We start from the raw sequence: 14,495 nt of genomic DNA on the forward strand, positions 1-14,495 counted from the left end.
AGCTTTGATTTATTCATTGCTTTTTTCCATTTACAACAATGCCAAGGGTGTGTTTTAGAAAACTTTATTTTATCAAAAAAATTTACCTTAAATTCTTCAGTTTTTCCAGGGAGTCTGATGTCTATATTTTCATTTCTTTTATTATTTTTTCTACTAAGAAAAAAAACTTAAAGATATCACACATGGGTGCTTGTCTCTGTAGGGGGTGAAATTATTATTCTTATTTTTGTTTTATATATCGTCGAGTGGGTTGAACATTCTCATCTTAAAAAGCTTCTGTTGGTCTTAGTCAGTAAATATATTCTACATTTTTTTATCTTGGTAAATTTGTTGAGTAATATCATTGTTGTTGTGATTTTTATTCTTAAAAAAAAAACACAATGATTATTGATTAATCAGATTTCTTGTCTCAATTGATTAATTGTCTTATTTGTTGGAAAATAAAACTCTTCGTAGTTCAATTTACTATTTATTGATACTTGTCTTAAAATTCTTCTTCACTATATTTTTTTCATCATTTTATCTTTCATTTTTATGATCTATTGTTTATACTCATTTTTTAACACGACAATTTTTATCAAGCATTAACACATATTTAATTTTATATGTTCTAGTTTGTCAAACACTGAGTTATGTAATATTTAACACTGCCAGTTGAATCACATATAAAAAAAAAAATGAGTAAAAATAAATGACAAGGAAATAAAATAGAGAGAAGAAAATTGAGTTTGTTTGGCTTGACAGGTACTTGATTGTTGAATTATTATCAACAACACACTCGACAGTTTATTCATACATATTATCTCAATTCTATTTACTATAGATTAAAAATTAACTTGGTGGTAATTAAAATCGATATAAAAGCTAGACAAAGTAGCATACTAATTTTAAAATTACACATTATTTAATTCTTCAATAATTTTCACTTCACTAAACTTCTTTAAACACTGTATTATCATTTTTTTTTTTTAAATAAATTTCACAGTAATTTGTCCTGTCACATTTTCTTTTCTTTTTTGATAATAATTCTAAGAGTTTAGCTTGTCATCCGATAATAACAAAGTTGTCTAGATTGTTCCCTCGATATCCCCAATTTTCTTTTGCTTAAAAAATTAGAAAAAAAAAAAATGTCTATGCTCCAAGCTGATTTATTATAATCATTCGAAATTCTCAAGAAAAAAAAAAAACCAAAATAAATAAAACAAGTCTAGAGTAAATTTTTTTCTAGGTTACTAGAACAAATAAAACTAACTAACAAGTAAACACTAAAATTGATTTCTATGTTTACATAATATATATATTTTTTTTTCTATTACTGAATGAATGTTATTAATGAATCATGAGTAATGCCAAGCCGACCTTGGAAACTAGATAAGAAGCCTTTACCAGATTATACACACGAACCACCGCTTAGAACTTTACACTCAACCATTTTTCTTATATTTTTTTCTTATAATAACAATCTATATTTTTTCTATCACGTCATCATTTATTTATTTATTTATTATTATTATCACTCGTAAAAAAATGCGTGCAATGATAATTTTTTTTTTTTCTTTTGGCTTGCACGCGCTGCCTGATGGCTGTCAAGACTATTAAATAATAATAATAACAATAATAAATAAATGAATAAAATGTATATAATAATAATAATTATATAAAAAAATAAAATAGTTTTAAAAGGCATGCAATATGAAACGGTCTTGAGTTTACTCGTCCATGAAATATACCTCAACATCTGTACACATTTTGTACTAGAAGCATGACTTTTGGTTCAATAGCTCTATCATTTTGTTGCTTAAAGCATAGTAAAACTAATACAATAATAATTTTATTTTTGTAGTTATAACATTATTTTTTATAAAAATAAATAATTTAAAAACATAAAAAAAAAACATTTGTCATATAATATAATATATAATATTATTGTATAAAAAATATTTATATTTTTAAAACTTGGAAAATATTTTTTTTAAACAATAATATTAATTTTATAGTTATTTTTTTTTTATCTTTTTAATTATATATATTTTTTTACAATAGTATTAGTTTTATAAACACATTTTTTTTTATCTTAAATTTTATGGAATTATTGTTATTTTTGTTTAGATAAGAATTACTTTCTTGGGTATTGATGACATTTTATATTTCATCATCATCATCATCAATGTTAATACTTAGTATAGTCTCTCCCCACACATGCATAAATTTTTTTATTATTATCGATTAATAAGGTGTGTCTACAGACAACATTGTTTAATAAATAAAATTATCCGGTTATGGTTTTAAATTACCATTAATACAATGATATTTATTTTTAAATAATATATTAAGTAATTTTATCATGGATCATTAGAAACAATATCTTATAGACACTGTTTTTTCTATTCAATTAATATAAAAAAAATATCTATGCATGTAATTATTTTTTTTTTTAGAATAGATATTAAAAAAGAAACAGTTGCAAATGCATTGTTTTGTTAATGTTAAAAAAAATGGAAAAATTTTCTTTAAAATAAGGCCTCGAAGTTTATGATGATGATGATGGTGACACACTTGATGAAGAATTAATTCAAACGTAAACTAGTTTTTCTTTTTTCACGACAATATAAAGTTTTATATATATACACTATCCTGCGTGTTACTTTGTTTTTATTTTATTTATTTTTTTTTTTCCAAGACAAATTTATATTACCTTCGAGGTCGACGGCTTTTTGCAACACCATGACGAATGTTACTCGACACTTGCCCACTGAATTCATGTAATTTTTTTCATTCAACATTTTGTATTTCCGGCTGCTAGATACATTTCATTATTATTGTCTATATATAATATTCTAATTTCTTTTTATAAACTGATCAACAGCAGTATTTAAATATGATAAATAATATTCATAAAAAAAAGCAAACAAATCATATAGTTTACACCAAAACACATGGTATTATTTTTAACAAATAATATCCAAATAGATATACATCTATTTTAGAATAAAAAATAATATAAACTAACAGTTAAATTGTTTTTGTTTGAAAAAAAAAAACACACGTGTACATTTATCATTTTTTCTTTTCGACTGTAATCATTGATCCATAGTTGCGTGACGTTAAAGAAGAAAAAAAAAAAAAAATTGTACAAACAAGTTCATCGTGTATTGAACTTGATTTAATACAGATAATTTTTTTTTTTTTAATATTATTTTTAACTTGTGTGTTACATAGAACTGGTGAATGGTTTGTGCGGTCACTATGTTCACACACAGTAGACTTGAACAAAAAATTATTCTTGATTATTTGTATCAATTGATCCTGTTAGTCAACCTAGTTTTATTATCTGAAAAAAAAACCACAAATTCCAATTAAATATTATCAGATTGTAACCTAATTATTTTAATTAATTAACTATTATTTAGTTTACTAAAATATAATTAAATTAAAATGCTAATTACCTGATTTTTTTGATAGACAAGATCATGGTGTATAATATCCTGGTTTTTTTATTTTTATTTTTCATGTCTAGTGAGTCATAAATACCGAGGGGGTTGTTTTCCAGTGCGCCTGCCAAGCTTACTCTCAGCTTGATCAATAATTTCCAAGTCAGGCACGACATTGTCTCTCTGAAAAAAAAAGAAAAATTATAAAATATTTCATATAATGACAAAATAAAATATATCGTAGTACGTGACTGTTTTTTTTCAAGACTATTTTACTTGGCTCAACTTTTTTTTATCATCTTAATTTTCTTTGTTGTTAAATGATTTTTTTTTCTCTTGGAAATTATCCAAAAGAAAAAATGCTTGCAAAATTATTTTAAGAAAATATTAGGGAGACTAATATTGTGTAATTTGAAGAAAAAAAAAAAAAAAGGTTAAAGTTCATAAGGGTATTTTTAGTCTATATTACAATTTTCCAGATATCCGATTTCACCCTCAAATTGCAATAGGTACTCGGTGTTGATTTCCGCACGAAAGACCACCAAGAATTGCTTTTAAAATTGAGTATTATAATGAAGGGAATTGTGACATATACAGAATAATGGAAAGAGGAAAGAATGAGAGAAAGTTGATATATATATATAAACTTATGAATATACAATTCTAAATAACCCGCATAAAATTGGCCCCTACATTTTTTCTTATACTATTTCTTTGACAATTTTTTAAAATCGTTTTAATTTTTTTTTTTTTGCTAAAATTTTTAACATGGTGGCAATTGAATCTATGACTCACTCAAAATAAAAAATATTAAATTTGCTTCTGTTGAGGGAGAGGAGAGCCATATGGCCTACATGTGTTGACAGAGTTTTAAAATTTTATATAAATATATATGCAAAATGTCGGGGAGGAAACTGTTAACTCTTAGCATTGAAATAACATTTTTTTAAAAATTTAGTATTACTTCTTTGTTACAGAAAAAAAATAATATTTAAATAGTAAGCTTTTAAACAAAAAAAAAAAAAAAAAAGAAGAGACATCATACAAAGATATGAAAAAAAATTATCTACTTGTGTCTTTTTTTTTATTTTCTGCACTGAAAGATATATAAAAGAAAAAAAAAATATAAGTTATAAAAAACATCACAACCCACGATCTTGAAAAACCAAGAAAAATTAAAAAGTTCTTTGCAAGACTTCTCTTATTTCTCACAGTCTGAATAAGTGAGTATAAAGTTGTCTGGATAATTTTTTTTTCTACAACATCTTTATCAAATATTTAACGATAAAAAAATTAAATTATACTAGTGAGATATATAAAAATATCAAACACATCATATAAATATTATCCAAATATATATTCAACCGCATAACAGATGAATCCTTTCAAATATTTTATTTAAATATTTATACTTGTATTAGTATATTTATAATTTTTTTTTTCTTAAGCAAATAATATATTTTACTATGAGATTTATTTATACACGAACCAAGGCTTGATATATTTCATTGTTTAAAATCATAAACGTGAATAAAATTGAAGAAAATTGCCGATGGCATTGAACGCGTGGGAGACTTATTATAATTTTTTTTTTTTAAATTTTATTATTTTACTCAGTACAGGGCTCAAATCCAGATGGTAAAAAGAAAAAGTGTATGTAGTTGTAGTAGTTGCCCTTTGCAACAACTCACATGAGTCATAATTTCTATTTTTTTTTTTTAATTCTTTCCGTTGTATTTGTGCAAGTATTATATACATGAATGTAGAGTGTATACTGTGTACTTTAATCTAAAAGAGGGTGAGCCCTTTTTTATTTTTCCGTGGGTAGAACCCATGGATAAATCACAATAGCAATACTTATCAATTGGATAGAATTTATAAAGAAAAAAAAAAAAAAAAAACCAAGAGCCTTGGGCATATTCTCATAAACTTTTTGAATTATTGATCCATCAACAAATAAAAAAATTATATTATATTTAATTTTTTTATCAATCTCTTTGCAATAATATTTTGTATTTAATATAATTTATTTATGTATTTTTTAAATTTAAAAATTCACACACTGCAGGTGTTATTTATACTATCTGAAAGTTAAATGATGTAAAATAAAAAAAATTGACTTGTTTTTTTTACTCACCCTGACTGACTTGTAATAAAAATGCTAATTAGAGTAGGGCTCTTGATGATCATAATAGTACACGTACTCGTAACTTTTACTGTCGTGAGAATATGTATACTCAATGTTGTTTGTATTTTTCCATAATTTTCATTCATTTAAAAAATGAAAAAAAAAAACATTTCGATTTGGCCTTGATCAGAGAAAGCCTGTCGATGATCACCACTAGTAACACCACACACTAAAAAAAAAAAAAAAAAATGGAACAAGTTAATTGAGGGTAATGTTATTATGAAACAACCAGGGCAGAAAATTGACGTAATTTTTTTTTATCACAACATAAAATGAATGTGTTAAAAAACACAAAAAAAAAAACAGTAGTGAGAATAAAATTTAATTTAAAAACATAATTATTATTTAAATTTAAAAGTTTGCTAATATTGAGTAATAAAAATTTGACGAGTTTAGAAAGAAATTTAAATGTAAAAGTATCTTGTTCTTATATTGACTTTGAAAGAAATAATTTTATATTTTAAAATTGAATGTAAAAATAAAAAATTAAAAGTGATAGTTTAAAATGTGCGATATTATTCTTTCAACAGTATGTCGACCTTTCACTCGACACAACCTCCTTGTCTTGTAAATTATTATATATTTTTTTTTTGCTTACCCATAACAAGCACTGATCGAAATAGATAGGGTCAAAGATCAATCATCTGTAAATTAAAATAATAATAATTGTTATTTTCCAAAGCTAACCCTTTTTCTTTCAAGTGGGTAATGAATTATTGACTTCCTGGAACATTCAATCCAGATTTTTTTTTTTTTTTCTACTTTAAATTCTTCATGCTATATTATAATAAAAAAAAAAATCGTGAAATGAATTTTTAATTATACATTTCCGGATTCCAATCTTTTCTTTTTACTTGTTAAATATTATTTTATTTTTTGTTGATAAAGGAAGTAAATGTCATGGATATTTTGAGTTATAATTAAAAAAAAAACAAAATAATAATAATAATTAAAATAACAAATCATTTTTTAGATATTATAAGAAATGCTATTTATTATTTTTTTTTTTTAGTTGATTTTAAGTAACTGGAATTTGTCAATTAATTTATTTTATCTTTTTTAGGTCTCAAGAGAACGGTGAGAGGCCTTGATAACGGAGTTAAAGTAACTTAGACTTACCAGAAAAGTGTCAAGATGCCGCTTCCCAAGAGACTGGTTGAACCAGTCCATGTTGCACGTGGTACAATACCCGAGGCATTTCCATTACCATCAGAATTAGAAGCAGCAACAAATGGTACATTGGCTAATACCATAAGACAATTATCAAGTTTGTCAAGACATGCTGAGGATTTATTTGGTGAACTTGCTAGAGAAGCACATACATTGAGTGATCGTGCCAATTCATTACAAGCAAGAATTGATAGACTTGCTGTTAAAGTAACACAACTTGATAGTAATGTTGAAGAAGGTAATAATAATAATTATTTAATTTAATTTATATTTCAATAAAAATTAATAATTATTATTAATTAATTTTACCATTATCCTTTCTAGTTTCATTACAAGATATTCACATGAGAAAGGCATTTAAAAGTTCAATTATATTTGATCAGCAAGTTGTATCTCGTGACACAATGCCAACTGCAATGCTTGAAACATATCGGCAATGCGACACTCCTCCTCCACTTGATAAGCTCAATGTTTACAGGTTTGAACTGAAATCAATAAAAATAAAATATAAATTAATATATAATTATTTAACCAATATATTAATTTATTTTAAAATATTTTTTTTTCAGGGATGATGGAAAAGATGGTCTTAAATTTTATACTGATCCAAATTACTTCTTTGATTTATGGAGTCAAGAAATGCTCAAGGATACAGAAAAGAAAATTCATGATCGAGGGAAAAAGGTATTTATAATTTTAAATAATACATTAATATAATTATGCAAAAAGAGATTCTCTTGTTTTAAAAGCAAATAGTCAGTTTTTTATATTTTTTTAAAAATTATTTAAAAAAGGAAAAGTAATATGTAATTTTTTACTTTTTTTATCGACAATTTTAATGTTTCTAATTGTCAAAAATATACCCTTGTTTATAGACTGAATCTGAATATGACGAACCGTTCAGAAAGGCAAGTCGATGGTTTGGATCTTTGTAGTTTTACATATATATTTTATTATATATTTATTATATTTCAAGTCTTTGTCATCATCCCCATTGCTCATCCATCGATATTTTCATTTCTTAATATTAATGATGATTGCAAAAAAAAAAAAAATAAACCTACTCACATTCTGTGTGGATTATTTTCATTAACAGATAGTTTGAAAAATCTAAGTTAATTTTTTTGCGCTTTATAAAATTTTTTTTCATAGCCATTTGTTTTTTATTTTATTGTAGCTCTATTAGGTTTTTTAAAATGAATCGTTTTTTTGTTATTATGAACATCAATAAATCGATATCAAGTGACATTTGGCATTTTATTTAAAACAATGAAATAATTAACCAAACAAAAAATATATGTCACTTGATATCGTTTTACAATACATTTTGACATGTCATTTTTTTGATATATATATTAATTATTATTTTTTATTTTTACATCTGGATATTTTATTAATCATATATATATCATTTAAAATAAAAAACAACATAATTCATCCTCATATTTATTTGGACTTTTTTAGTATATAACTGCACATGTAGCATTAAACAACTATTAACTCTAAATCAGTAAGAGTCGTTGTTTGATGTTTTACACAAATTTAAATAAGTACTCACATAATTTTGATTTAAAAAAAAAATATAAAACTTTAGCTTGTCGTTTTTTTTTTTTTTCTCAATCTTAAAAATCACCTGTTGAGTTATCCTCATTTAATTACGTAAATTAAAACTGTTTAATAATATTTATATTAATAAATTTTATAGCCACATAGACCAAGAAACGACGGTGGAAGTGGTGGTGGTGGTGGAAGACACAAAAAGCGTGTAAGACAACCACACAATACACGTGAAAGACAACGACAAATTGCTGTTGGTCACGGTGAATATATAATGCCAACACAAAATGTGCAATATAGAGCTTCAAATAATATGCCAGAAGAATCATTATTGGGTATGGTTATGACTGATCCAAGACCACCAAGACCAAATAGCATTGAAATACGTAGAAGTTATCCAGAGGAACAACATATTTATAGTCCTCCAATTGGAAACGATCATTACAGGTATTTAATTTTTAAATTCAAACTTATATATGTAATTAGTTTAATTTAAACAAAAAAAAAAAACATCATCTGATTTAAAATCACCCTACTAATTTACGTATGACCCTGAATACTGGTTAATGCGTAAATAATTCTGCTTTTTCTTTTTTTTTTTTTTCTTAAAAACAGTCATTATTCATAAACCAGAAGGTAAAGTGACTATTTTATTATTTAAAACTAATATTTTTGCAGAACAATCATCATCCAAAAGTTTAAAAAAGAAAAAAACTTGTTTTAAAAAAATCGAAATTTTGTATTGAATGATTGAATGTATTTTTAATAATTTTTTAGGCCAAACTACGCACAACAAGGTTACGATGATGGAAGTATATATAGTTCTCACTATGCACCTGGACAAAGTGCAGCAGGTAGTGAAACATATCAATCACCAGGTGGTGGTACACCAAGTCGTAATAATAGACGTCCAGCTCAACCACCACCAGCACCACCAAGTAATGCATCAAGTAATTCAACACCAACAATATCATCAGCAAATAATACACCAACAAGAGGTAGATCAATGAGTACAGGTAGAGATACATTACCACCTCCACCACCACCACCTGGTGAAACAATGTCACCACCAGCAATGAATGGTACAATACCAGTAAATTTTATTAATCATAATGGCAGTAGATCAAGTAGTCCATTACCAACACATACAATGACAATAGGTATTGATGAACCAGATCCAGCACCACAGGATTTACCACCACCACCACCAACACCTGATCCAGTACCTCGTCCAGAATCACCACCTTGTAACATTCCACCACCACCACCACCTCCACCACCACCAGTACTCAATGATCCATTACCACCACCACCAATGACTAATGGAGATATTGCTAGAATGATTGCTGCTAATCCACCAAAATTAAAACCACTCAAGAGTATTAATGATGAACAATTTAGAAAAGGACAACTTCCAAATATTCCAATTGTTGATCCACGTAATGATTTGCTCAAAGCCATTAGAGATGGTAAGATATATTTATTAATTTATCTATTATTTATTATGTATTTAATCAATTGATTATTAATATTTTTTATATATTATTATTTTAGGAATTAAATTACGAAAAGTTGAAAAAAATGAACAAAAAGAAGTTGAACGTGTTAATGCACTTAATGATGTTGCATCTATATTAGCTAGACGTGTTGCACTTGAAGTTAGTGACAGTGATTCAGCATCAGAAAGTGAGTGTGACAGTGAGGGATGGGGTGAACAAGATTCAACTATGGCGTGACCCGTGTCATATCAATCGACTATTACATCTGTCACATAATTAACTAATAATAATTATATCAATTTGGAAAATATTACCAATCAATGCTCACAAACATTGTCAAGAATTTTAGGTATGCCAAGACATATATTATTTAATTATTTTTATTATTATTAATAAAAATAATAATAATAATACTAATGAAAGATAAATTTTTCATAAATTTTATGAATATAGTTAGAGAAACTGAATTTTATTATGAAAAAGAAAATTGAAAAAAAAAAGAATGCGCACAAACATAATTGCATGCAGAACTGATTTTTTTTTTTCTCTGAAAACCAAGAATTATATAAAATCATTTTTATATTTTATTATTATTTTTTTATTAAATTTTCTTTTTTTTTCTTTCTTTTGAACATTCCGCAATTTTCACTTTAACACATGTCTGAGAAATAAGAAAGAAAAAAAAAAATAAACAATTAAAATTATTCAAAGATTTTTCAAAGTTTATATATATATAAATAAATAGATAAAAATAATAATAATTAAAATATACATTTTTCTGATGCGGAAATGAAGCTCATTTTTAAAAAAGTTAAATTTTCATTTTTTTCATTACTTTGATAATATATATCCCGAAGCGGGGCTCGGTGGCGTAAAATGAAAAAAATTATATTTAAAATTTAAATTGTTGAAAAACCAAAATACTCCATTTAATCAATAAATTGTAAGAAAATTTTTTGCAACCAGGGAGAGTATCTTATCTTGGAATTTATTTTTAGAATTTTATTAATCTAAAAAAATTTAAAAAATTAAAATAAATAATGAATGAACGAAAGTAAGTAAATTAACATAATTTCTTCCAATTTACGAAGTCTCCTTGTCTCCGTTAAAAAAAGAAAAATAATAATTGTGATTTTATTTTTCATATAATATTGGTCAAGTACAACACTGATAATATATAAAATATAGAAAAAAAAAAAATTACAAAAGTATAATAGCATGTACATTGATCGTTAAGAATATGCATAATTATTTCAATAAAAAAAAATTTATATTATTTTTTTCAAAATTAAAAGCGTAATTTAATTAAAAATTGCATGTAAATTTTGAAAATTATTAAATTTTTTTTTTTTGTTATTATTATTTTAATAGATATTTTTCATTTTTATTTAAAAAAAAAATATAGCCATGTACTAAATACAAGGTTTAAATTAAAAAAAAAAAACAAAATAAAATTCGCCAAAATAATGCGATATTTACGATTTAATAAGCAACGACAACGTGTACATTTTTCATTTAAATTTTAAGCCTTAGTCAGATGTTAAATATAATTAATAAATAAATAATAATAAATAAATATAACTCTTTTATGTAACGATGTTTATATGAGTATATAAAATATAATGATACATAGCAATTTAAAAATTTATAATAGAAAAAAAAAGAAAATGATCGTCAAAATAGGATAATCTAGTGTCAAGTATGATGCAGTATTTATTCTGCTAAAAAAAAAAATACAATTTTCATCTTCGATTATTATAAATCTCGTATATATTATTTTTTTTTTTTAAATTCTTAAATCCGTTGTAATCCGATGAGATGATATATGTTTATTATGTTTATATATTACTTTATAAATTTTTGTTTCGATGAAAAAAAAAAATATACTTTGGGTGTGGCTATCATTAACGATTAATCGTACATTTAAAGAAAATAGTTGCGCACGCATGTTTAAATACATCTCTTCGTACTCATCAAAAAAAAAATAAATAAAACAAATACTAATTAACACGGTGATACTACCGAACCCTCGAATAACCAAACAAAATTTAAATAAAAAATAAACTTTAAAAATTGAAAATTTCTAATACAAAATATTTACTACAATTATAAAATAATCGTAAATGTATGTTATCAACTAATTAAATTTAAAAAAAAAAATAAAATTAAAAATTTGTAGTTAAAAAAACAAACAAACAATTGTACAGAACCAAATAAATCAAAAAAAAAAAAAAAAAAAAAAATTTCATAAATTTATACTGTTGACAGTCTTTGAAATTTCTTTATCCCTCATTTCGAAAAAAAAATGATAAAAAATGATAAAAAATAAAATAAGAATAAAATAGAAGAAAAAAAAAAAAGATGAAAAGTAAGCCAGATAATAGCAAGTGATAAGCAGCTTTGGCTCAACTGAAAATGGGTCTCGTGAGAATATAGAAACGCATATGCAATTTTAGAGCTGGTTATTTGAAATCGTATCTACCACAGGCGGTTACAATTCCCCAGCTTTAACACCCCTCAAATTTATGATTCTCGTTGGCAATGGATAATGTTTTCATGTATCGTATATACATGTACAAAATATGTTTTGTACAAAGAACATTTTGTATTTCAACTAATCAAGACTATTTACTTCATCAGCAACATACACACATATATATATATATATTTTAATAAACATTTGTTAATAAGTTTATCAGACTGTTTGTAAGTTTGTATTTGATATTGAGATAGCGATTGAAATTATAAAATTTAATTATTATAAAACAATATAGAGTGTAAATTTTCATTATATATGTGTGTATAAAATAGTTGACATTAAAGTTTTGACAAGTGTCTCATGTGTTTATTTGTTAAATATTTTAAATCAAAGTTTTATTAAAGTAGAACACAAATATCAACTGTTCTTTTCAACTGACACCTGTCATCTGCGTTAGTTGACAAATAATTTTCTTGAAAATTTTTAATTACATGAAATTTAATATGAAAAAGATTTATTTATTTAATTTAAGATGATGAAAATATTGCTAATTATAACGTGAAATAATTATGCTAATAAGTAAAAGCTTTTTATTTTAATATCAACAACTCAGCCTTTTGTTTTATTTATTTTTTCATTAGCTTAGAATTTGTGTAAAACATCCAGAAATTAAAAAAATATTCTGTCAGTAAGGATGATGAATATTATAATTTATTTTTTTGTCAACTTATAAATTTTGAATAAAGAAAAAAATTATTATAAATAATTGCACGAGTTTTAAGACAAGCAAGCGCAATTGATAAAACTTTCTTTTCAATGTTTTTTTTTTTTTTTTTTTTTCGTTTTAATTTTTAGGGATCTAAAAAGAACAGCTGACGTTTCTGTTGAAAAGTTTTAGAGTAAAAGTGTAGGTAATTTTGTGTAAAATCTTGGTTACTCACCATGTAGCCCCTGGGATGATGATGGTGATAAAGAAAAAACCAAGTAAAATGGTATGAGAGAGCATCTGTAGAAATTCGTGATACTTCTGTAATTGGCAACCTTCACATTTTATTTTTTTTTTCATTTCTTCAAGCAGCTTTTTATCTTTAAAAAAACTGAATGCTCGCTAATTTTCCAACAGCTAAATAAAAATCCAGTCATCAAGGTAAAGTATTTTTCAAACTTCCTTCATATGTTTTTTAAAAAAAAAAAAAATGCATTTAAATTAAATATAAAATAATATATAAAAATTAAATTTTAAATAGCAAAAAAAAAAAAATTATTATTAATAATATTTATTAATAAAATTCCAACATAAACTTGATAAACTTTCACGTTAAAAAAATTTGATTTTCTTTTTCTAATTTTGATTTTTAAGGATTTTTTTTATCAAAAGTTTTTGTTACCTCTGTCTTGGTAAACTTCCTGATGATGGCCTACCTCATCTACCAATAAAACAAAAAACAAAAAAAAAAAAAAACACATTAATAGAGTTAAATTCAACTGTATACTTAGATAAAAATTTTATTTACCCAATATTGGATGCATCTATGTATGTAAACGTCAATGTATGTGAGTATTGTCCAAGAGCTTTGTGATAAATTCAAACACTCTAGGTCATTTTACTTTGGAAAGAGAGTGTTCTATATATATTATATATCTATTATATACACTAAAACCAGTTGGTTCATTCTTGTTGCTCTCGGCGACCCAATTGAGTTTTCCCGCTCAATTATCTGTTCTCTGTATGGCATTTACGTTTATGGTCACATCCTTGGTTCTTGGATAAAAAATTTACACTACATTGTGCCGAGCTGAAAAGAAAAAAAAACAACAACTAAATTAAAAAGAGTGAAAAGAAAATTTAGTAACAATACTATATTTGACAATAGTTTTTCATTTAATTTAATTATTTATTTTTATATTTTTTAAATTTATTTTTATTCATTCAAATTATTATCTTATGATGCAAATTTTATTGTTGATATGAATGTTTTATTTTTGATTAAAATTTTTAAAATGAGTAAAAATTATCTCGTGTTTTGATGTGCCACTATAAAGTTTTGAGATATATAACGGTCGAGTGTGTAACCTCAAGACAACTTGAGCTATTGATACATGGTTCATGTATATAGTCGTGTAAATAAAATTGAAAAAGGAAGAAAAAAAAGTCGTGCAGACTCTTGGTG

At 24.6% G+C, this 14,495-nt stretch overlaps 1 protein-coding gene and 2 long non-coding RNA genes across 5 annotated transcripts; 1 reads left to right on the forward strand and 2 right to left on the reverse strand.

Annotated features, from left to right (window-relative positions):
• Positions 1 to 2,128: 2,128 nt before the first annotated feature.
• On the reverse strand, positions 2,129 to 6,851 carry LOC122854300. The gene is made up of 5 exons (XR_006373951.1): positions 6,739 to 6,851; positions 6,218 to 6,263; positions 5,569 to 5,788; positions 3,447 to 3,614; positions 2,129 to 3,331 (listed from the first exon to the last, which is right to left on the reverse strand). It is a non-coding gene; the product is annotated as an uncharacterized LOC122854300 (long non-coding RNA).
• On the forward strand, positions 6,754 to 11,942 carry LOC122853731 (wiskott-Aldrich syndrome protein family member 3). Of its 3 annotated transcripts, XM_044154166.1 has the most exons (8): positions 6,754 to 7,027; positions 7,114 to 7,267; positions 7,359 to 7,473; positions 7,665 to 7,697; positions 8,495 to 8,793; positions 9,124 to 9,428; positions 9,507 to 9,815; positions 9,901 to 11,942. In XM_044154166.1, the coding sequence occupies exons 1-8, from the start codon at positions 6,754 to 6,756 to the stop codon at positions 10,080 to 10,082; spliced, it is 1,671 nt and encodes a 556-aa protein (XP_044010101.1). In that variant the 3' UTR covers positions 10,083 to 11,942. The 3 variants fall into 3 exon arrangements, with proteins under 3 accessions (XP_044010101.1, XP_044010086.1, XP_044010093.1); XM_044154151.1 differs by having other exon boundaries at positions 9,124 to 9,815; XM_044154158.1 differs by lacking the exon at positions 7,665 to 7,697 and having other exon boundaries at positions 9,124 to 9,815.
• LOC122854311 lies at positions 7,171 to 14,142 on the reverse strand. The gene is made up of 4 exons (XR_006373953.1): positions 13,839 to 14,142; positions 13,713 to 13,751; positions 13,266 to 13,492; positions 7,171 to 7,274 (listed from the first exon to the last, which is right to left on the reverse strand). It is a non-coding gene; the product is annotated as an uncharacterized LOC122854311 (long non-coding RNA).
• Positions 14,143 to 14,495: the final 353 nt, after the last annotated feature.

Source organism: Aphidius gifuensis, linkage group LG1 (assembly GCF_014905175.1).
Source record: "Aphidius gifuensis isolate YNYX2018 linkage group LG1, ASM1490517v1, whole genome shotgun sequence".
NCBI classification, from domain to species: domain Eukaryota; kingdom Metazoa; phylum Arthropoda; class Insecta; order Hymenoptera; family Braconidae; genus Aphidius; species Aphidius gifuensis.

Excerpts from the sequence above, each read along its gene's own strand:
- LOC122853731 (XM_044154151.1), top strand. The coding sequence starts at position 6,754 with ATGCCGCTTCCCAAGAGACTGGTTGAACCAGTCCATGTTGCACGTGGT. Across the intron at positions 7,474-7,664 it reads TTCATGATCGAGGGAAAAAG|ACTGAATCTGAATATGACGA; the intron begins GTATTTATAATT and ends CCTTGTTTATAG. Across the intron at positions 7,698-8,494 it reads ATGACGAACCGTTCAGAAAG|CCACATAGACCAAGAAACGA; the intron begins GCAAGTCGATGG and ends TAAATTTTATAG.